The sequence below is a fragment of the Scardinius erythrophthalmus genome (genome assembly GCF_964197995.2).
Source record: "Scardinius erythrophthalmus genome assembly, chromosome: 3".
Lineage (NCBI taxonomy): Eukaryota > Metazoa > Chordata > Actinopteri > Cypriniformes > Leuciscidae > Scardinius > Scardinius erythrophthalmus.
This window is the reverse complement of record NC_138223.1, coordinates 7234790-7258938: the sequence shown is the minus strand read 5'-3', so window position 1 is coordinate 7258938 and position 24149 is coordinate 7234790. Positions and strand designations below refer to the sequence as shown.

Genomic DNA, 24149 nt, shown 5'->3' with positions numbered 1-24149 from the left:
ACGTTATATAATTAATGTGTAGGCAGATATGGAAAAGTGCTTGTAAGAAGGAAAATAAATTAATAATTAAAATGACGATTAAAGTTTTAACACAATTCCCTTCAATAGTTCATTTTAGAATTCCTCTAAAGCCGGGTACACACTTTAAGAAGAAATATTGGTATGCTTTTTGTTTTATTTATTAATTTGATCTCAAAAGCCTGCATTTATGATAGGACTACAATTTGGAAAATGCTTTTTGACATGGATTTAGTTGGAGTTAGCACCTCATTCATGTAAACTTCCCAAATGCAATTAATATCAATATTCGTGCATAGAGAACCTAATTATATGAAAATCTGTCTTTTTACTCCAACTAAAAATGTTATATCTTGAAAAGCAAGCAAAGCACTGATCGAAGAGAACAACTAAGCCCGTAGTATTAATATAATAATAATAATAATAATAATAATAATAATAATAATAATAATAATAATAATAATAATGCCTTCTATTATTTTCTTAATGTGCATGTTAGCCTACTTAAGCCTTTTAATTTTGGCATTTGAGATTAATTAAATATTCTGCTGCTTTTATTAATAATTGATGATATATATATCAGATTGCATCAAGATTGTGCAGGCTAGGTTTCTTATCAATAAAAACAAAGCCTAGTCTTATCCTAATATTATTATAATGGCTGTTTTTTTCTATTCATTTTTTTTCTCATTATCTATCTATCTATCTATCTATCTATCTATCTATCTATCTATCTATCTATCTATCTATCTATCTATCTATCTATCTATCTATCTATCTATCTATCTATCTATCTATCTATCTATCTATCTATCTATCTATCTATCTATCTATCTATCTATCTATCTATCTATCATCTATTTTACAAAACAAATAGTCGGGAGTGATGACTCGGTGGTGAATCGGTTCATTGAACGAACCGTCCAAATGATTCTCTGAAATGAAACGGGCTTCTCGTTTACGCTCCACGCCAGTTGATGGCAGTAATCGATGTAACCAAGTGTCGATCGTCACAACGTAGGAAAAAAAATAAGAAATTGCATTCTGGGATCTGAGAACAGCCATCCTCCATCTTGCTTTTTAACCATACAAGATAAATGGTACCGTGCAGTTAAGCAATCACGTTCTTATTAAACAATTTATTTCCAAATAAGAGTTTCGTCTTCAAGATTATTGTCATGCAGTCGGGACTGATTCCTTAAGTGTGTAATTTGGGGCTTGTTTGAAAGACGACCAGGTGCGTGCACTCCTCTATCCGATGCTTTCGAGGTGTTCAGTGTTCTGGTTACTGCTACTGAACTCTAACGGCGTTTGAAATGGGTCGTTCGCGGAGCCGCAGCTCTTCCCGCTCCAAGCACTCCAAAAATAGTAAGCACAGTAAAAAGCGAAGCCGCTCTCGATCAAGGTCCCGGGACAAAGAGAGAAAGAGGCGCTCGAAGTCCCGAGAGTCTAAAAGGAGTCGGAAGAGAGAGTCGCGCTCTCGTTCCAAATCAAACACGGCCGCGGCTCGCCGGGAAAGGGAGAGAGCCGCCACGCCGCCGGAGAGAATCGATATTTTCGGCAGGGCGATAAGTAAGAGGAGTGCTGTAGACGAAAAGCAGAAGAAAGAGGAAGAAGAGAAGAGAGTCGAAATGGAAAGACAGAGGAGAATGTGAGTAACGTTACCCACACTTTCCAAAACGAAACGCGTCATGACAGTCATGCTTTAGGGTAGACATCTCCTGAATAATGTCAGCCACACGAAGATACAAAAGTACGTTGGAGGAGCCATAAAGTGAGGAAAGCTACCGTGTTTTTGTTGTTCACGTATCATCGTATTCGTGGAGTACTACTATGCAAATACTCCAATTTCAGTACAATAGTGTTTACGTGGTAGTATTTTCATGTGGGTTTTCAGGCCACATTTAAAAGTGCCATCAGATACTAAGTTACCACTATCGAGATACTGCCTCACATAGTACATTATCTGAATTATACTTACTTTAGTACACCGAGCTTTTGCTAAGCATACCATGTTAAAACTGAGGTGCATGTCAAAACAATGACACACTACCATTGAACCATGTTCAAAATACAACCGTATTTTGGGGTTGTGGAGTGACTGAATTCTCAAAATCAAGTATACACCCATCAATCAGCCAGGCTGGCTATTTAAATGAATCTGACAGAAACTTTGGCTACATGGGTCATTTTTAAAAATCTTTTCAAAAACTGATGTAATGCATATTTTTGAGTCATAAACAATGTGTTTAAACATTGTGTTAAGTTGTTAGATAACATTTCAAAGTGTTTACATTCATTTTTTGACTTTTTATTTCAGGCGGTACAACCAAATAGTTGTGTAGTCCAGACATGGAAAGTGTACCAACCTACCCGTACTTGAAATTAGCATTTTTTTTACCAGTATTTGAGAGAGTCCTACAAACTTTGCTGCAAAATGATGCATAATCATATTTACTAGGGGTGTAATGATACCCTCATGTCAAGATTCGATACATATCACGATTCTGAACGCACAATACGATATTATTGTGATACTCCAAGACATATGATAAAATGTCAAATTTTATATTACGTTGTGGGTTTACAAATTAATTACAAATGAATAGGCTTGGACTTGTTACTGATAACCCAAAGCACAGGACAGTGATGACAACAGAATAAAAATATTCATGATTCTGAAGCTGAAAATACAGAATTATTTCAGATAAACAGGCTTACACTGTTACTGCAAATATACTGACTTGAGTTGATATATTTAAAATAATGTAGGACACTTTTTACTGGTAACATCAGACATTTGGCATCATCAGGACTCACAAATATTTCATTGCATTATTATGCTATAAATATATATATATATATATATATATTTTTAATGTAGTACTGACACTAATACTCACACAGAGAACAGCTTTAAACCTACCAATATTTATAAAATTTGTTTATATGAAAGGTTACAAAACTAAAATGATGCCATAGTATTTAGTTTTTAATTTTGTTATTAAGACACCATTTTAATTTTTTTCTTAGTCTGTACAGTTGTTCAGACAGTTGACATTTTGGGGGTTTAAGATGATAAAACATAAAATAATATGCATTATTTAAATGTAAAAATTAATTCAAACTAAATGGGTTTTATAGAATAAAAAGATATGTCATGCATTTATCTAATTATTTTAAAAGGAAATACTGTCCGTGGACACAATAATGTGCATGTCGTGTCATTGAATACATACATAAATAGCCTGTTGTCTGAATTTGAACTATGATTTTGTGTCCTCTAGGGAAGTGTTAGACAACAATATAATCTTCATTATCTGTCATAAAACCAATATGCAGTAGTAACCATAGCTATTAAGGTATAAATGAGATGCATAATTATACTTAAAGAAATGTTACCCCAATCATTAAATTACCATTCAACATTGATTGCAGTTTCAATTTTGGACGCCTATAGAAGTCTAGAGAAAAAAAGCCTATAGAAGTGGACCACTATTGAAAAGCTGACATTTTGAAGTTGTAGATTTTTCCATGCACAATGGCAGCTAGCACGTGCATTGCATTTCAAGTTGTTTATGTTTACCTGTCCTGCTTCATTTCATAATTAGCACTAAGTACTTTTTCATTTTGTATTACTTACTGACTGTAATCTCTTCTTTCCTAGTCGACAGCAGGAGATCGAGGAGCGGCTCATTGAGGAGGAGACGGCACGGCGCGTAGAGGAACTTGTGGCGAAACGCGTGGAGGAGGAACTGGAAAAGCGAAAGGATGAGATTGAAAGAGAAGTGCTGCGACGGGTGGAGGAGGCTAAACGCATCATGGAGAAGCAGTTGCTGGAGGAGCTGGAGAAACAGAGACACGCGGAGCTGGCTGCTCAGAAAGCTCGGGAGGTAACTTGCATGTGAACTGGCAGCACAGAATGTATGTGCTTACGAATGCTGGTTAAATGGGTAGGTTCCTGTAGTTTTGTTGGAATTGGATCTGTTTCACACCACACACACACGAAAGCAATAAATATTTAGGCATTCATATTAACCGTGCAATAAGAAATATATTCGATATAGTAACTCAGATATCACGTTATTTTCTGTTTGGATCTGCAGTTTATTTGTGGATAAGCGACCTGTGTGAAGCCTGATGTTGCTTTCTATGCACACTGTATGAGTGTGTGGTGTAAAACAGGCCTTAAGGCTCTGATATACTCACAGCGAAGTTCTCTTTCATTCTCCGTTTAGGGGTAAAAAGAAGTTTGAAATACCGTTGCAGTGTTAGCGAACATCCCGACGGCGCCCACACTGCTGAGAGCGACGATTAGATGAATATGTAAATATATGCTGCGCACTTTCCATGCAATAACAAAATAAAGGCACAACAAAAATGACAGCTGTGAGAGAACAGCTGCAGTTAAGAAAGCATGTGATCTTAGCGACCTGGATATGTTTGCACCAGCTCTGCAATTCGGACTCCAGTAAAGTCACGTCACGTTTATCTATCTTAGGGTGACCATACGTCCTCTTTTTCCAGGACATGTCCGGCCGGGATTTCGAGATCGCCCAAAATATCCGGGATTCGGCTTTTGCTTTCTATCGTCGCCATTTATTTTGTTTACATGCACACCTTTTGATTCAATAGGACTGAATTAATTTCCGATTGGTGAATCTGAATGTAGTGTTTACATGAACGCTAAACAAGTGATCGGTTGATGGGCGTTTTAGCATTGCTAAGAAAATTCCTGTGTCTTCGTCTCGGTCGGGATCCGTGTGAAGCAGAATGCATGACCTGCAAAGCTGGCACGTACATGTCAGAGTCAAATAATGTTGTAATGTAAACATAATGAATGGTGACTGTAGAAAGCAAAAGCCGAATCCCGGACATTTTGGGCGATCTCGAAATCCTGGCCAACATGGAAAAACAGGACGTATGGTCACCCTAATCTATCTATCACTTTTTTCAACAGATTGCTTTAAAGCAAGCAGCTTTACAGTATCAAACATGAAAAAACTGTGTCGGTGTCACATTCAATTAGAAGTACAACTTCAGTTTCTTCTCTAAAGCAGCTCTCCAATGTTTTAATGTTTTTATTTGCAGACATCTGACCTCAATTTTCCACATCAAAGAAGGCGGAGCCTCAGATTACACCTACCTATTACATAATTGCCACGGACCAATTGTAGTTTGAAGGCGTTTACCAGCTGGAGTGAAAGTTCGCCTTGGCGAAAACTCCAAACGAACTACGTTTTGGCCTGATTTTGTTAGAAATTACGCTCAGTTTGTTCTTCGATGTCGCTTGAAGTATGTCAGGGTCTTTAGCCTAATTCCTCTCAAAATTAAGTGAAAATTTATTTTAATTTTTTAATTGTAACTCTAATCTTAAGCATATCATAGTAGCGCTGAGTATGACAGTTCTGTCATACACAGTACTACCATTCTATTATCTTTAATTTCATGTTTCACAGTTTTCTTGAACAAAACAGCTCATGCACAACTCCTGCGAGTTCCATGAGCTTTGGTTGCTATTCGCCTGAACTTCACTATCCCTCTCAGTTGTTTATGAATAGAAGTGATGAAAGTTATTCACGCTTCTGTTGGTCCTATACATCATTTAAGCTGACTGCTCCTCAGACGGCACTTCACTGTGTGGCCTTTTTTCTGAGAGTGAGATGTAAGTAGAGAAGTACCAAGAACACAGGTCAGTGGTTTGAAAGAACCTCCCTTGCTGATTGGTGGTACATTGTACTTAAAAAAAAACAAAAAAAACGTATTCCCAATATGACCCTGACTCCTCTAGGAACTTTATTCGTGAGTGAAGGACAAGTTTACTGTAGGTTTATCCATGTCTGGTGAGCTGAATGTATCTTTATTATCTACTCATTTATGTGTTTGCTCAAGTTGTGCCACTTATTTTTGTGAATATTTATGATTTCTGCCTCTACAACTCACATTAAAGCGGTTTGACTTTGCAGGAGGAAGAGAAGTCAAAGCGTGAAGAACTGGAGAAAATTCTGGTGGAGAACAATCGCAAGATAGCAGATGCTCAAGCTAAACTGGTACGTGTGGTTTTGTCATGTTTCATTCCATATAAAAGTTGAAACAATGGAACAATTCATTGAAAAGTTTAGTTGTTTTTAAAAAGAAATGAATAAGTTTTATCCAGCATGGATGCATTCAATTGATTAAAAGTGATAGAAAAACTGCAGTATTGCAAAAAATATATATAATTCAAATAAATGCTACTCTTTTAAACTTTTTTTCATCAAATAATCTGGGGAAAAAAATCACAGATTCCACAGAAATATTGTGGAGCAGCACAACTGTTTTCAACATTGATAATAATTAGAAATGTTTCACACCAAATCAGCATATTAGAATGATTTCTGAGGGATCATGTGACCGAAGACAGGAGTAATGGTGCGGAAAATTCTGTTTTTCCATCACAGAAATAAATGATATTTTAAAATATATGAAAATAGAAAACAGTTATTTTAAATTGTTATAATATCCCACAGTATTACTTGTTTTTACTGCAGTTTTGAATGGTGAGAATAAGAGACTTCATTTAAAAACAAACTTTTGAGAAGTAGTGTATGTGATCGAAATTAAGGGCAGAGGAGCCATTTATTTAGATATTAACAATCAAACCTTTATGTTACCTTTATGCACAAACTTGGCTCATGGTCAGAATTTTCAGATAAAGCATTAAAAGCTGTTCTTTGTGTCGAGCACCTTGAATTCTTTCTAACTAGCGCACTATTGGCCTTGCTGTCTTCTCATATAGAATGAATGTCCCCTGCTCTGTGGCCATGTGGAACATTAATATTGCATAAGCACTAGATATGTTTTGTTTTGTGGAGTTCTCCTTCTCAACAGAGCAGTCTTTTAGAAAAAGAGATCACAGTTCAGTTTTAGTCCTGATGAGTTTAGTTACAAAACAGAGCTTATATAAGGGATCCTCTCAGTTTCAAGCCATAAAGGTCAAGATACACCTTTCAGCATGTAAAAGTGAACTAACAGATGTGGTCTTGCAACTGTCCCTTTCAAACAGTTTTCACAAAATTTGGTTTGTCATAAACGTCTACATACTGCAAATGATATAAGACTCAAAATTAAATTGGTAAAGCTCTTTTGTACATTATATTGAACGTCAGAGCACAGAACGATTGCTTGAAGCTTTTAATTAAAGTGTGGGACTAGTGATTATAAATGCATTATGCATGAATAGTCTAGTCTTGAATGATTTTGGTATTTTATATCTTTATTTTTTAACAAATGTAACTGCAAAAAGTACATTGCATGAACCATAAACTGAGATATGGCGATGCTGTTGACGGTTAGGGATCAGCCAATAGTAAATTTGCATTATCCTGATGAAAATACCTGAGATCGCTTGAAGAACACAAATAAACCATAGGCTGTCACAATGGTGTTAACTCTCTTCATGTTTAATCAGTCATAACGTCTCTATCTGTGTTTTATTCAGCTATAACGTGTGATATCTGAATGTCTTTGTCCATATTACAGCTTTATTACTCGTATGAGTCTCACTTGTGGACTTTCTGTCCGACGTCGAGTATGAATGAAAAATAAATTAAATGTGAAGAGTTTAGTGCACCACCATGCTCACATCGTCCTTAAAAATGGGTAAAAATAGAAAATAAATACTGCCATCTGAAGATATTCTAGATGTTTTTATCTGAATAAGCACACTTTTGGACTAAAAGGGATGTAAATTTAATAAAACAGAAAGGTGTCAGCAGTTAACAGGTTAATGTAACATTTACCATTTCAGGACTATTTAGGACTAACTTATTGTCTGTACAGCGGCCAAATCTGCAAGATAAGAGGCGGAGCTGGGTGAACTGGTTGGTTGTATTGCCCACCTTTTGCGCTCAGTGTTGATCGGCAAGTCCTGCAGACTGGGGTGACTGAGTCATTTTGGAGTGTGGGTGGAGTGTCTGTCATATCTGACGACATGCTTTTGCATGAAAGTAGCACACTGTGTCTACTTGTGCTTTATGACAGTTGGCACCCAGTGTTAAGGTGCAATACCGCCACCTACTGTACGTTGGGATGTCAAACAGATACTGCCGCTGGATTATTAGTGTCATATCATATGTGTACTGTTCATTTGAAATATTATGGTTATCGCCAATACTGGTATATTGCATCATCACTAATTAACACTATCAATATAAATTTTTTTTTTAAATCACGATTATCGTCAATACCAGTATATTGCGCTTGTTAATATTTATCTCCTAATAAACACCTTTTTCTGTCCTGCAGGCAGAGGAACAACTACGAATAGTTGAAGAGCAGAGAAAAATACATGAGGAGCGTATGAAGTTGGAACAAGAGCGACAGAAACAGCAGAAAGAAGAACAGAAGATCATTTTGGGGAAAGGGAAGTCGAGGCCTAAACTGTCTTTCTCTTTCAAGGCCACTGAGTGATGAAAACAATGTGGCCAGGATTCCTCCAGACTTTCTCCAGACCACCTCTCCGTGTGAGGCATTTGTGCTGCAGCACAAGTTCTTCTTCATAGGTCTTGTGTGGTGTGTTTCAAATTCTCAGAACAACGGGAACAATCAGTTTGTCAAATTTCCTTACGGTTCCCCTCAACCCCCATCCCTGTTTTACCTGTCTGTTTTGTATTACTGACTCCTTGTATAGATCAACTCCATGTAGTATCTGCAAACACATTTGGTGCATTGCACGGGTAGGGTAAAAAAAGGACCGGCTTGACCTGCTCTCTTATCCCTAATGCACGTTATGGTTTCCGGTGTCACTAATTCAAGACCTCAACAGATTTTCCTGGCTGATTAGATTGAAGTATTTTTATTTTTTTTAATAGTTTATTCATAGTATAAAGTAATTAGAATGAAAGATTGGCTGGGAAATTGCTTGAACTGGAAGTCCATCCCTCTATTTTGAATGGCACAGACCACTATGATTTAAATGGTAACCAGTCCAACCAAGAAGCGTCATAAAATAAGAGTAACCTCCTTTTATCATTTTTACTTACACATTCATAATTGTACATTCGAGAGGTAAGGTGATGCTGTAATAAAGGGTACCTGGTCGTTGCATGTCATTGAGCTTCTTATATGTTAGTGATGAGATGCTTTTAGAGGTGATTTGAGTGAAAGGTTGCTGATTGGCCAGAATTTGTGTTTGTGGTCTGGTTAAATATTTGACCCAGTTATCAAGGATATGTCAAGAATCTCCAATAAATCCATTAATGTGTCGTGTTTCTGATATCTATTTGCATATTTGTATTAACTTGTGTAGTAAAAAAAAAATAGCAAGTATCTAAAATCAAATAGGATTAAAGGGATAGTTAGCCCACCCAATTCAATTCTGTAATTAACTCCCTCAAGTTGTTCCAAACACGAGTCTCTTTCTTCTGCTGAACACACACACACACACACAAAGGATATTTTGAATATGGGTAACCAAACATTTGTTCTGCACCATTGATATGAAAGTCATTCAACTGTGTGGTTACCCATATTCTTCAAAATCTCTTTTGTGTTCATTCATAGATTGAGTAAATCATGACACAATTTTCATTTTTGGTTGAGCTTTTAATTTTTTCATTTTGCTATCCCTTTAATGTTCCCTCAATTGTTTAATACCTACCATCGAGAGAGAAAGAGAGAAAAAAAAGCATGCGAGATATCAAAGAATCTGGAAGACATGGGATCAACAAGACTAAGTGGGTTAACATTTTGACGTCAGGATGTCAACAGATCACCAAATGCTATCAAATCCGCAGCCTAATTAATAGTTTGTTTGACACCTCTGTTATTTCGGCACAAGCCCAAAGCTCAAATACACAATTGATTCACGCGCGAACGCAGACCAGACGATGGAAGTGCAAACGCATCACACCTTAACAACGCTCCACATCCAATTATCTCTTACCTGTTAGTTTTTTCCTTTTGATTATTATCCAAACACGCAAAGGACAATAAACAAAAGTTGCCCGAACCATCGAACAAATGTTTTGATTTATCTCAGGCATCTAATATTTCATATACAATGTGCGTAATTTAGGGAAGGCTGCTTTTTGTTTCTAAACATTAAACGGATGACGAAATTGCTCACACTGTGAGTAGGCCTGATACAGATTTGTAAGACTTTTTGAGGTTTACATGACTAAGCGGGTTAGGTTCGTGGGAAATGCCTTTAGTTACAAGCTCCCATAGCAGTTTAAATTAAAATAAAAAGATTAATCATTCCATTTCGAACGCGACGCCACATTCGTGCGTTTAGGCTATTTTCAGTGTATTTATGTGCATTCGGCATTTTTCCAAAGACATAATGGTTTTTATACTGTAAGCCTGCAAACTGTAGATTCTATCCCCCTACAGTAGCCTACTATAACCATCATCACAGAAAACGTTTGTTATTTTTACATTTACAAAAACATCACCAAGTATATGATTTAAGCTGTTTTCTTCATGGGGACCAAAAATGTCCCCACAAGAACCATTTCGGATATCGCCATCTTTGTGGGGACATTTTTGTTGGACCTATAATGTAAGGTTTACCAGGCCACACACACACACACACACACGCACATGTATTCAGAAATGAAAATACGTAGCCTAGACTATACCAGCAGTTCTTTATAGATTTTTTATTTAGTTAGTTATTTTATCTCTGCATGTCAATTCAATATTATAATTTTCCTTAAAACTTCCCTTAAAGCTCAATTGCCTTATGGCTTTGTAAAGACAACGTAGCATGCTTGAATATCTCCAAGCATAGGAATGTGTCTCAGTCTGCTCATTTATAGAATACAGTCGTTGATAGGACGAATTGCTGAATTATTTTTAATTTAACATGGCTTTTTTATGTTCACTGAGGCCCCCTAGTGGGTCACGGCCTCCTCCCGGTTGAAAACAATAGCATTTTGATAATTTTGATAACGCATTGCATCTCAGGTAAACTTTGTGCTCTGGTAGTAGCCAAATGATTAATATAGCAGTACAGAGTTGCCAGACTGCTGTGTAGTCTCCTTCAATTCGGCTAGGTGTCACTCATTTAGCGTCATCCAATCGAGTGTGATGTGGGCGGGGTCTAACCGCAACACTGGGTTGTCCTAAGAAGTCTCCGAGCACGTCTTGAGGGCACTCCAAGACTGGCAGAGTTGAATGCAAAGACGAAGAACAGGAGAAGCACTGATGCCGCCTTTAGAGTTGAGCTCAGTAACATCAGAATTTTAGAGCTGTGCTGATATCCCACGTAACCTGCACTATTTTACTGTTTTCTCTACATTCATAAGAATGTCAATCACTGGTCATCAAAGGATGCATATTAAGACATTTAATGTCTAAAAACCCGATTACATGGATTATCTCCCGCTGTCCGGCTATTTTGTTACATTTTTTCTATAGAGTGCCAGTTGCGAAGGAGTCTTAGCGAATTGTGTTCTTTTTTCGTTTTGAAATAAAACGCGTTTTCAGCAGAAGAGAGCGCCCAACAACATCGGATTCTCCTCGCTAGTGCCTGTGGATCTCTCACTTGTTATAATCAGATTGGGACTGCTGAACTCTTTTTGCATCGCAATGGATACATCTATGTGGACTTATATATGTTGTTTTTTCGTGGTTGCTTGTCGAGTAAAACTGACTCGATCAACAGTTTTAGAATCAATATACTGGAATACTTCGAACACCAAGTAAGTAGCACTTAAATAAAGACTCCAAATAGAATCCCCAAAAAAGAGTTGTATGGCAAGCAGCTTTAACATTTATTCTTCTACACAAACTACTATCTATTATGTTACTGGTGATTATATATATATATTTTTTTTATATATTTGTACGTAACCTAATTGTGAATGGTTTATAAATTATAATTCTATAACGAGTATTGCAACGTGATAGTAGGCTATCTATTAAATCGGTCAGTTGTAGGCAATTTCTCCATTTGATAGGGTAGTACTTTACTATATCTTAACTGTAGCCTACCAATAGTGACACATAGCCTAACTATTCCATTTGGAACTGGAGCCTAACCAAAATGATTTGCCTAACAAATTGCAAATGATACGCCTTCAGAGTAACTGTAGCCTACTAGTGATTTTCCCAAATGTAGCCTACTTTACCATTTCTGACATCAGTGTCTAGTCCCTTTACTGCATATTTTATGTTCCCCTATTTTATGTATGTTCAAGTGCATAGCAACAATTATAGTCCTCGTTTTTACAACTACAAATGGAATACATGCTAATGTCTAATAAACAAGTACATCAAGAATATAACGAGAAATACATTCTAGTACTCAATAAATAGTTACCAGTTGAAAGTTGAACTGAACCACAGATGCCCATATAATTCAAAGGCAAAAATATGTACTGGAACTTTAAATAATTAATATTTGCTGACTGGTAGGACAGAACCTATAATGTAATTTTTTTTTTTTTTTTTTTTACTTAGTTCATACAAAATATACAGCTAAAAAGGGTAGTTGAGGTTTCTGAAGGTGTAGCAAAGAACCATTGAAGAACCTTTCATTTTAAAAGTGTATCTGTAATCACACTTTCATTTGCAGTTTTAATCAGCTGATTTCTCCATTGATTTTTATTACCATGTCGGTAGTCATTTGAACACAAGACAGGCCACTAAACATATTCGTAATCCATGGCATTTTGTTGGAGGACCACCCACCTTTCCAGACTGCAGGGTATTAGTTACAATGATGCTTTATTGGCAGTAACATTGAGATGCAAGTGCATTCATTTGCAGAATCAGGCTAAAAGGAGAGCACCGCGTAAACTTTAAAAACAGATCAGTTGGGGTATCCTTTACGAACTTCTACCTCATAGACGTTACCACTATTTGTAAACGTTAATTTATATTGCATTTTTGTAATTTAAGTAATTAGCCTGTGCGCGCCCTGTCAAAAAGTGCAGGTAAATGCAATGGTTTAAATTATATGGCGAGATTGTAACATGGCTTGCAAACTCCATGCACCCTGGTATTTGCTGAGGAAACGCTGCAGAATGAATCTGCACTTAGAGCAATCAAACTTTTGGAAACCTTACATCATGGTTAATATCGTGTAAGAGTGCTGAGCCACAGCCTAAATTTAGGACTGATTATAAGCTGAGAAATGTAAAATTGAAGAGTGGATTACAACCTCTCGCCGATTGCCACAGAGAGATCTGTTGCCTGAGCTCCTTTTTTCCACTGTAAAGTGTGTCTCCAAAGTCTTGTGATAATTATGCATCTGTTCCTCAGCACACCTTCCTGCGTCAGGACAAATAGTCTCAGTACACTGTTAAAAGAAAGGGAAATGCATTTAAGTACTACTTTCTGAGATTGAGACACCCAAGCCTGGTGTTTTCTCAGCTGCCATATACTCTCTCTTCCTGCCATTGGGAGGTCTTGTCAATTGGTAAACTTACCTGAAACATGTTTGGACATTTGGGCAAACATTTCACCAAACATGCACTTAGATTTTTTTTTAAAAAGTTTTGTTAAAAGTCTTTATGTATTTTATTCCACCATCTGATCGCTCAAGAGTGAAACTGGTTGCCTTGGTAGCATCGTGGCTGTTTCTTCACAGTGGTGAACCTATATTCAAATAGATCAGTTTTGTTTAGATGCAGGATAACGTTCTTTTAAGATGCTAAGCCGTTGTGCAGCAGAGCTTTGCTGCAGGTTGTAATCGGTTTTCATGAGTTCCAGTAGCTCAGTGGGTCATCTTTATCTCAGAGCTTTGGAGACAAAAGGTGCGCTGGGATGAAGGCACTGTTCAACCCCCATCCCGGTTTATCCACACAGAAGTTGGTACTGCAGGGGGGGCGGAGGAGGGGCACTGAAGCTTCCTGTCTTCTCAGGACCCCCAGCAGAACCTTGAGGGTCCCTTTCTTAATGACTTTATGAGGATGGAAGCTAGTCTTAGAAAGTGACTCTTTTATTCTGCCTTATGGTGTTAGCAAGAATGAGACCATGTCTAACTTTGTCATGGTAGATTTAAAATATAAAGGGATAGACCCAATGCACACAAGTCTGTTTGCATTGGAATTTGTGTGTTTAATCGGAAATCAACTTAATCTGAGAATCTGCAAATAATTGAAAGGTCAATTTCAGAATCCTTTTACAAGAAGTGAACATTGTAATAGGAGCTATAGTGAGGTTGTAATAAACATCGAGGGCAGATAAAGGACTGCCAGCAAACGGTGAGGGCAGATAAAGGACTGCCAGCAAACGGTCAGGAGTGAGTGATTGTTAATTGTGCAAATGCATTACAGAATAGAGAAGTATGTAAAGTGTGTGTGTGTGGGGGGGGGGGGGGTATGAAAAGTATGAAAACTTGCAGACATTAGTAAAAAAAAAAAAAAAAAGTGTAAGTAAGCCAAGGTCCCAAATGCTTTATATGCATTTGCATTCTGCTTCAAGACAGAACTCTGAAAATTAGCCAAAGGAAATCGCTTATCTCAATCCATTTCAGTCAGTTGCTTGTTTTACTATGAATGGAGGGGGCAGCCTTGGCTTCTTTGTGTAACTCTACCAAAGATATTTAGATAAATGTCTCTTTTTTGTTCTTTTTTTTTTTTTAGCATACAGAGAAAGTCAGTGGGGTCCAATGTCGTTTTTGTCCCATTTGGACCCCTTTTTGGGCCAATGTTGTTGTTTTTTTTGGACTGCTTTTGGTGAACTATCCGTATCTAGGATAATTGACCCTTAAAAGACATAATTGAAGCCAATGACTCTTTGGTTAATTGAATTACCTGAAGAAACCACCAGATACAGATTAATTTATTAGACGTCAGAACATGATATATTTTACATTACCTTTAAAGTTCTCATGCTAAATTGATTCATAATTTTTTCCCATCTCTGTAACACTATAAGATACTTAACATCCATTGTTCCCTACAGGTTTGTTCCAGGAAGGGGTGTAGTACTATACCCTCAGATTGGAGACAAAATGGACATTGTGTGTCCAAGAATCAAGGCAGGCTCCACTGAGCAGATGAATATTGAATACTTCCGGGTCTATCTTGTTCCCAAAGAACAATTGGAGACCTGTAGAGTTACTAAAAGCGACATGTTACTGCTCAGCTGTGACAAGCCGGACCAGGACGTGAAGTTCACCTTCAAGTTTCAAGAGTTCAGCCCCAACCTGTGGGGCCTGGAGTTCTTCAAAGGAAAGGACTATCACATCATCTGTAAGTTTATTTCCATTTTTACTCAAGAATTTTCCCTTTAGGTGCTGATTCATGATAGTTTTTCACCTCCATTGCCAGCTGGAACACTGTGTAGAAGGAGCCAAATGCAGAACTGATCCCACCCATGGGAATTTCAGCCTCCAGCATTGTCTCCCAAGATATCTTTTCCGTCTTTTCGTCTGGGAAGGCGACTGTCTAGTGTAGCCCTCCAAAAATAATGAACAAATCAAGTTTATAGTTAATGGAAATGTGTTAAATCCGTTGGCAAGTGTGTTTACCACACAAGATGTCTTTGTCATTAACATAAAGATATTTATGCTCATTAATCATTATATTGTTTAGCTTGCCTAGCAAAGTTTTTTTTTAAATGTAGTTTTTCCCAGGTCTATTTTTGTCCTCTTCTCATGTGGGGAGGGAAATGTCTAGAGTCTGAGATGTTCTCTGTGAAGCAAGTCTTGTTGATGGCCCTTTACATGGATGTTATTAGTATCATTCAACCACTTCGAAAAGTGGTTATCGTTCAGTTTAGCGTGTGTTGATCTCAGCCCCTTTTCAGCTGGCACATTCCTTAATGGCTGTTTATGTGATTTTAAGATTTACACGCTCTAAATCCCCCAATCCTTTGCCAGTATGAGACGGATCGGTTTGATGTGATTGTTTAGGGCAGCTCGGCCTGCAGCCCGAGGGACATGGATATCTGACCTAAATGATTCTAAAGAGACTTACCTCGATGGTTGAGTGTGTGTGTGCCTTGTGTGCATGTGAATGTCAGAACATGTGCATGTAACTGTGATGTGTGTGAGAGTTGACAAAATGAGAGGAAGAGAACAATTTTTAAAAAACTTTTTTTAGGCGTGTTGGAAAGTCCTGACATGCACTACCGTTCAAAAGTTTGGGGTCAGTGCGATTTAAAAAAACAAATTAATACTTTTATTCTGCAAGGATGCATTAAATTGATACAAAATGACAGTAAATACATTCATAATGTTACAAAAGATTTGTGTTTCAAATAATTGCTGTTCTTTTGAACTTTCTATTCATAGAAGAATCCTGAACATTTTTTTTATCACACTTGGCAAAGAAAAAATATTAAGCAGCGCAACTGTTTTCAACATTGATGATAGTAATAAGAAATGTATATTGAGCAGTAAATCAGCATATTAAAATGATCTCTGGTGGATCATGTGACACTGAAGACTGGAATAATGATGTTGAAAATGCAAGTTCGCCATCACAGGAATAAATTACATTTTAAAATATATGAAAATAGAGAACAGTTGTTTTAAATTGTAATAATATTTCACAATAGTATTGTTTTACTGTATTTTTGCTTTGGTGAACGTAAAGACTTAAATAATTAAAACATTAAATAATGGTACTTAGCCCAAACTTTCAAGCTGTAGTTTATATTTGTTTTTGTTTTTATTTTCTTGTGTGTGTTGTACTATTATTTTCTTATCAATTTAAGTTTCTATAGAGACATTAAGGTTTTTGTAACAATGAATATTTCATTTAATTAATTGACTTTTGGTACAGTAAATTAAGAAACGTAAATTCACTTAATGTGGAAGTAATTGAAAAAATAAGTCACAAGGACATCAACCTGACAACATTAAGTTTCACCAAAAAAAAATATTAAATAGAAATAATTTCTATTTCTTACATATTTTACAGTGTAGTTTTAAAAGGAGAAAGAGAGAGTGTTAAATTGCATTTATATGTTTATGACTCAGTGTTTATCAGCAAATAAATATGTTAGAAATTACGAGCAACCATTTAATATCTGCGCAACCAGTTCAAAACGTCATTATGTCCTGCTGCAACTTACAACAAATAATTAGCATTTATCCTAGACAGACAGTCAGACACGATATGTTTCACTGCGTATGTGGTTAAAATATGATCTCTAGTATAGTTAGACTTCTTAATGTCTGCTAAAAGCAAAAAAAAAAAAAAACCTACTGAAACCATAACATCTGCTTGGATACACTTTTTGTGTGTGTGTGTGTGCGCGCAACTTCAATTTTCCACCTCCACTTTGTTGCTCGGTCGCTGGCTTCGTGAGTTACTGAGTTGCGCCGGCCCGAGGCACTAAATGTGCTTGTTGTGGTTAGGAAATGAGCGGGCTTCATTCAAGCCGAAGAGTCGGGTCACATCTAGAGTGGCCGCTGCAGATGAATGTGGGAATGGTTGCAGGGAACTGGGACATGTTGGGTAAAAGCTCTCTCTCTCTCTCTTTCTCTCCCCCTCTGTTTTCCCCTCTTAGGTCTCTTTCTCGTTTGCTTTCTCTGCCAAACCTCCCCACCCCCCCCACCCCCCACTCTCTTGCCCTTTCACTTGCTGGTCACTCAGTTCTTTCTGTGCCCTAAGCAGTTTGGAGGGGAAGTCCATTTGTTCATGTGGGATTGGTCTTAATCCTCGCAGGGAAAGAGAGATTACGGCCCAATGGAATTCTTTAGCTCTGCTATCAGAGGACACAGCATGGGTGCCCAGGCACAATGGTATTTAAATCGTTCCACCAAGCCACTCCACTAGCCGTGGATTGACGGTCAAAGCAAATCCTTGATATTCTGTGATAATGATGTGAAAAGGCTTTGGTATTATGCTTAGTTTCGGTAAAGTTCAAACCTGTGTGATTACACTGGGTTTATTACTCACAGTATGAGGGTTTTCTAAATTAGCGTGCACGTGAGTGCATGCGCGCCCCTCTTAATGCTTTTCGTAAGGATTTACTAGCAAACAAACGCAAGCTTTTAAGAAGCTTTGCCGTGCTGCAAAACTGTGATTTTCTCTTTGCGCGAGCAAGTTGAACCTTCACCTTCTGCATACACATACACAGTGACTGATGAACATGTGACTCGTATGTCCGCAAGGAACACTTTAAAGATTTTAAAGCACCTGTGAGTACACTTGTGGAAAGTTGACCCGGTCATAAACTTGCTCACTTAGTGCTACTAAACCTTATATGGCCAAATTCATCCACAAGACTGTAAGAGAAATGAGCCTCGAGAGGAAAGAATAATTTGGTGGCAGACAAACGTTTTTAAGATGGATGATGGCTATAAATATTCAGCATCAGAAATGTAAGCTACTAAATGTTGGATGGGTGACTCTCACAATAAAAAACAAATAAATTGCATTAGAAAAGCTTTGACTTTTCATAACAAACAAATCCCCCCCCCCCATTACTGTAATCCATGCAGATGTTTTGTAATTCTCATTATTATCTCATTGTTGATTCTTAGTATATTCCCAATCACATTATAATTAGCAATAATAAAAATGATAATAAGTGATTTTTTGTTTCAAATAGAGATCACGATTCTCTCTAGATTCTGAATAGACAACTAAACAAAATAGCATGCAATTTACTATAGGTTCTGACAAAATGTTAATTACTGCAGTCTATTTAAAAATGTTTAATTAACTTGATTTAATTTATTTTAATCGGTTTGAATGAATGATTCAATGACTCACTCATAAAGACTTCACTTGTTTCATTACTGCATGAATCAGTGTTTTGAACGATTCTCTTGAATGAATGATTCATTGACAAATACATTTTTAACACTCACTTGTCGCAACCTACTGGTGTAATGATGTATTTGATACAATCTTTATTTAAAGCTTCACGTTACTTTCTAAAGGTTATTTACTCTATTTTGATCGCTACTTTAGACAAAATTGTTTATATTCGAACTTTAAACTTTTATCCCAGTACTTAGCCTATGTGATAATCTGAACACAGAAATAAGGAGACTGTGTGGTTGAAAATACTGTTTATGAAGCTGTTTCATACCTATACATGAAAAGTTTAATAATTGCATGAGTGTTTTAATCTAGATTGTGATCTTTTAACGATTAATACGCAGCTCTAATACTGAATGTATTATTATTTTTGATTCATTATAATGACATTTGAATGTTTAATTGTATTGAAAATAATGTCACAATGCAAAAAAAAAATATATATATATATCTTTATTTTCATCAGGAAAAATATGATCCAGACATATCTTGTCAGATTTTGTCATGTCTTGACAGATTTTGTGAGATTTTTGTGTGTGTGATTAACAAAATTATATCAATGGCTAATTAATTTCATTTCACTTTCAGCCACATCCAACAGCACAATTGAAGGTTTGGACAACCATGATGGCGGTGTTTGTAAGACCAAATCCATGAAGCTGGTTCTGAGAGTTGGACAGAGTGAGTACCACCCACAACCTTTCTCTCCGTACCTGCAATGATGAAGATCAATGCTTCCATAACAGTCTTTCATGTCACCGGTCTTCTAGTGGGTGTCCATGCTAGTGTGCCTCAGCGTGTAATTGAAATGTCATGTGAGCTTGTTTCCTATGGCTATGCCAGCTGTCCCTTCTTTGGGCTTGTGGGGAGATACTTGCAGCTTTACGCCAATTCATTAAATTCTCTCTCAAAACCTGGGGCATAATGCCTAGAAGCCAAAAAGATGTAAGGGTGGTCCGATATTATGTTCAGATCAGTTTTTCAGTTCGATGAACATTTCGTACTGCTTTAGCTCCACTAGTAATCTTTGTTGCTGTATTATATTTAATTTTCTCTTTTGTTTTTAGGTCCAACAGATTCAGTCTCAGCAAAAAATCATCCCACAAGACATCCTCCAAAATACCCTGACAATAAGGACCAAAACACCTTCAGCAAAGAGAATGACGTTGTCAGCAAAATTGGTAGGTACTATTCATGTATATGAGGGTAAATCTCATTAAATCATAAATTATGCAATTCAAATTACATCCAAAAAAACAACAACAATATTTTGCCTAAATAATGGGACTATATATATATATATATATATACTTTATACAATATATAATATCATTAAATACGAATAATGAGGATTAATGACACAATTCAAAAAGTCTTAATACAATTAGTCCTAAAATGATATATTTCTTTTGATTTTGATTTGAAATATGACCCAGATGTACAATATGCTATATGTTAATAAATCTCAGATGTCAAACTTTTCCTCAAATTTAGTAAATTTAGAGGGTGTCTGACCAGTTTTAGCCCTTTTGTTTGTATAACAATGGATGACAGATATTCACAAATGACAAAAGACTAAGTAAAACCTTTTGGATGTAAAATGATTACTGTATCACAGATGCAGATTTATGTAAAAAATAAAACAAATGAAGTGCTGACAGTTTAGTGTGGACTTGCACATCCTACCTTGATGTTAAATCATTTCCACTTTGACTATCATTGTGTTTTTACCCAACAAAGCATAAACTACGTCTGATCATAAACTCTTTCTCGTTCCCCAGACTCTATACAGAATGGTGAGTCCGGAGGGAAGAGCGGAGAGTCTGTAGGATCCGCTGGATCTGAAGTAGCCCTGTTTGCTGGTGTTGCATCCGGTGCCGTCATCTTCATCATCATCATCATTGCTCTTGTAGCACTCCTTCATCGGCGTCATCAGAAACACTCCGCGCAGTGCTCTGCCCAGTTGCCGCTAAACACCCTGCCCAAACGCGGAAGCGCCGCCAGTGGCGGGAGCAACAATAACGGCTCTGAGCCGAGTGACATCATCTTTCCACTGCGGACCTCAGGAAGCATGTATTGTCCGCACTACGAGAAGGTCAGTGGTGACTACGGACACCCTGTTTACATCGTCCAAGAAATGCCACCACAAAATCCTGCAAACATCTACTACAAAGTTTGACAGAGCATGGACAAGCTACGGACACTGAAATGGTGTTGTTTTTAATGATGGACATCAGTCTTTTGATGCCGCTCAGATCAGTTGCTTGTTGCAGTTGATTTAGCCCTGTTGGCTGGATGCTACAAGGGCCGAAGTGTTGTCTAGTTCAGAAGAACTCATTCTTTGTTGGTCAATAGGCCTGGTTTCTGGATTAGATGCTGGTGCACATGGGAATTTGCCCTCTGTTTATACCTTAACATGGAAATCTGGATGACTTTCAAAGCATAGAATGAAAATGAACAAGCAGTGAAGAAGTGCTGCAAAATCATGCTGAATAAACATCTCATGTGAAGAATCTGAGAATACTCTAACAAAAAAACTGGTTTTGTTAGGAAAATACAGGAATTTTTTTTTTTTATTTATTGTTTTTTGATTGTTTTTATGTTTCTCAACTCCCAGATCTTGAATATCGAACTTTAATGCACGAGAAGAGGCCTTGATTCCTGTACTTTGCAGTTCTTCAAGTCATTTGAGTCCATCCGGTGTAATTTTGGCTGCCTGCATCCCAAAGCTGGCCTGATGGATGCATATTACATATCAGTTCAGACATTTGTAGCCCTTATGCTGTTGATGTGCAAGCCGGTGTGGTCCAAAACGCATGTGGTTCTTTTATCCCCATTTGCTTATAACTTTTCAAACATTTATTCAAACAGCAAACAAACAAATCTAAAGATCAAAATAAAGAAAGATCCTTTGTTGACTTGGTAATGTAAATACAATAGCCAAGCATTGAAATTATGCTCTAAGTTATGTTTTCTATGAATCTGAATATTGCTCGTCCGTTACGTTTCATCATTGAATGTTCAGTCAATTTTGTTAAAATACCACAGGGTTTTAGCAAACATGGATATAATGGCATTTTTTTTTGTTTTGTTTTTTAAATCTTGCATTTGTTAAACTTGTTTGTTGGTTCTAACAAATAGTGTGTTGAGGAAATTTCACATACCAGATGGCTGATAAGGTTGAATGAAATGATTTGCCATAGTCGCTTGAGCTGCTCTCTCTCTCTCTCTCTCTCTCTCTCTCTTCGTTTGAATGAATGAAAAGTTCAAATAAAATAAGTGGCCTCTTGTCAAAATTTGACTCAATATCTGAAAGCATCACTGTTAGTAAATCATTAATCATTAGCTTAGAGGATTTTAGTTTGAAAATTGTTTAAATATTAAGATAGATAATTGAGATGTGCCCTCATATGCATCATCAATACTTACCAAGTTTGCTGATTTTCAACCAATTTCAAAGCAAAAAACAAATCAGGGTCACGCTTTTTAAGATTGGGGTCCAATTCTCACAATTAACTATGACTTTTGCTTCAACAAAGTCCTAATTACTGCATTAATTAGGGGTGTAGTACATTAAGGGATGTAGAATATGGTCATACAGAATAAGGCATTAATGTGTGCTTATAAGTACTAATAAACAGCCAATATCCTAGTAATATGCATGCTAATAAGCAACTAGTTAATAGTGAGAATTGTTCCCTAAACATTGGACCCTAAACTCTAAAGTGTTCCCTAAATCAGAAACAAGACTGTCCGATCATTGTCCCTGATGACTACATAGGAAGCACAAACCATTTGGCTTGATTTCCAAATGACGCATTGGGTCACAGGACACTCAGAGCTCTCCCACGGTGGGGAGTGTAGTGTGATGCATTTCAAAAGAAGCACTCACACCTCATGACCTCAGACACACTTTACCGCCTCACACAATCCCGGCTACACACATAATGTTCTCACACTGCGTTTGCGCTTTTTCTTACAGACTCAGATAAGGACCTCTAACCTTCCACAGCACATTATCTGTGGCCCTTCCTCTACCCTCGTACGTTACAAACAATATTCCACCCTGAATACTAAGCATGGTTAGAACAGAGCAGGAAACAGTGTGTTTTTGTTATGGAGGCACAGAACAATGGGGTGGTAAATCTAAAAGTCAAGCCAGCTGCCTGTCACAGACGGCCAAAAGAAACACTTCTGTCATTTTTATAAAAACCTGCATCCTGGAATGTACACATTTATGATGTTGTTTTGCAAATATACTTTTCTCATCTCCACAATCATTGAAATGCAAACTTCAATTTCTTATGTTCAGGATTATGAAATGCTCACAAGGTCTGGAGGTCTCTTAGATAAGGTTTGTTGTACTGATAGCCCAATATATCAGCCAAGCTGTTTAATAAGCTTATATTAGTTCAATTTGAGAGAATCGGCATCATCTGATGCAGCTCAGTTTGTTAGTTTCCCCATGTGTCATTTTCAAAATGTTTTCCAATTTCAAATATTGCGTAAAACAAGTTCAGTATACATATAATTTGCCATCATTGAATTGTAATATTTGTTAATGTTGCTATCATTTGTTGTTTGTTTCATACTGTTAATGAAACCTGAGAGAGTTCTGTTCCTCCATTGTAAGGCCATTCAGCCAAAAAATTCGGCACTTAAAAAAGTCCATATGAATTGAACAGTCTTCTGAGGCTTTCTTAGGCTTTCGATGTTGAATGAAAGTCTTATGGTTTTGGAACAACATGAGGGTGAGTAAATGATGACAGAATTGTCATATCAATCAAGCAATCATTTGTAGCAAAGTTTCTTGATTTTATTCAGAAGAACTTACAATCAAATTAAACCTATAGCAGTTTGCAATGGACCAATATTCTGGCAAGTATGGATAACTTGAGAGGTTTTATTCCACACTATACCTAAAAACTAAACAATGACTGAAATACATCATCCGATTCCGCGACACACAATGCTTCATTAAATCAGAGAGAACAGCTGAAGTCGCATATCCGGAAGAAAGCACACATCTGGACTAGAAATGACAAAAGACCTTTTCTAGTTGCCCCAAACATTTACAGCTGGTTAAAAATCAGGAACAATTACTCAGAGACCACAATGCCTTATGCCATATTGAATATTTTGGAGACGTGGTTGATTGTGCGCCTTTTTGTTAATGTCTGTGAGTCAGAACTCACAGGAAATGGGAAACTTTTGGGGAAAATCAAGATATCATCATGTGGCAGGCACATTTCCTCCCCACCAAAGCGTGTAGGATGAAATAAAGGACCAGTGAGGAAAAATAAGGGTGCTGGAGGGGGAGTTAGTGGGGGAAGGGAGACACATCTGTCATGCAGGGTGAGAAAAGAAAAGGGAGGAAAGGCCTCAAGTATGTTTTTACTCTGGAGGAGAGCCATA

At 37.1% G+C, this 24149-nt stretch overlaps 2 protein-coding genes across 3 annotated transcripts; both read left to right on the top strand.

Annotated features, from left to right (window-relative positions):
- The first annotated feature begins 911 nt into the window (after positions 1-911).
- arglu1b (arginine and glutamate rich 1b) lies at positions 912-9267 on the top strand. Its single transcript, XM_081360485.1, has 4 exons — positions 912-1669; positions 3686-3911; positions 5985-6068; positions 8305-9267. Exons 1-4 carry the CDS (start codon positions 1335-1337, stop codon positions 8467-8469), a joined length of 810 nt encoding a protein of 269 aa, XP_081216611.1. The 5' UTR covers positions 912-1334; the 3' UTR covers positions 8470-9267.
- A 1874-nt stretch (positions 9268-11141) lies between these two features.
- On the top strand, positions 11142-23517 carry efnb2b (ephrin-B2b). 2 transcript variants are annotated; one of them, XM_081360478.1, is made up of 6 exons: positions 11168-11705; positions 14917-15206; positions 19323-19415; positions 19802-19915; positions 20516-20829; positions 21352-23517. In XM_081360478.1, the coding sequence occupies exons 1-6, from the start codon at positions 11593-11595 to the stop codon at positions 21370-21372; spliced, it is 945 nt and encodes a 314-aa protein (XP_081216604.1). In that variant the 5' UTR covers positions 11168-11592; the 3' UTR covers positions 21373-23517. The 2 variants fall into 2 exon arrangements, with proteins under 2 accessions (XP_081216603.1, XP_081216604.1); XM_081360477.1 differs by having other exon boundaries at positions 11142-11705; positions 20516-23517.
- The last annotated feature ends 632 nt before the right edge of the window (positions 23518-24149 follow it).

Coding starts and splice junctions, on each gene's coding strand:
- arglu1b (XM_081360485.1), top strand. CDS start 1,335: ATGGGTCGTTCGCGGAGCCGCAGCTCTTCCCGCTCCAAGCACTCCAAA. Junction 1,670..3,685: donor ATGGAAAGACAGAGGAGAAT/GTGAGTAACGTT, acceptor CTTCTTTCCTAG/TCGACAGCAGGAGATCGAGG. Junction 6,069..8,304: donor CAGATGCTCAAGCTAAACTG/GTACGTGTGGTT, acceptor TCTGTCCTGCAG/GCAGAGGAACAACTACGAAT.
- efnb2b (XM_081360477.1), top strand. CDS start 11,593: ATGGATACATCTATGTGGACTTATATATGTTGTTTTTTCGTGGTTGCT. Junction 11,706..14,916: donor TGGAATACTTCGAACACCAA/GTAAGTAGCACT, acceptor TGTTCCCTACAG/GTTTGTTCCAGGAAGGGGTG. Junction 19,416..19,801: donor GGTTCTGAGAGTTGGACAGA/GTGAGTACCACC, acceptor TTTTGTTTTTAG/GTCCAACAGATTCAGTCTCA.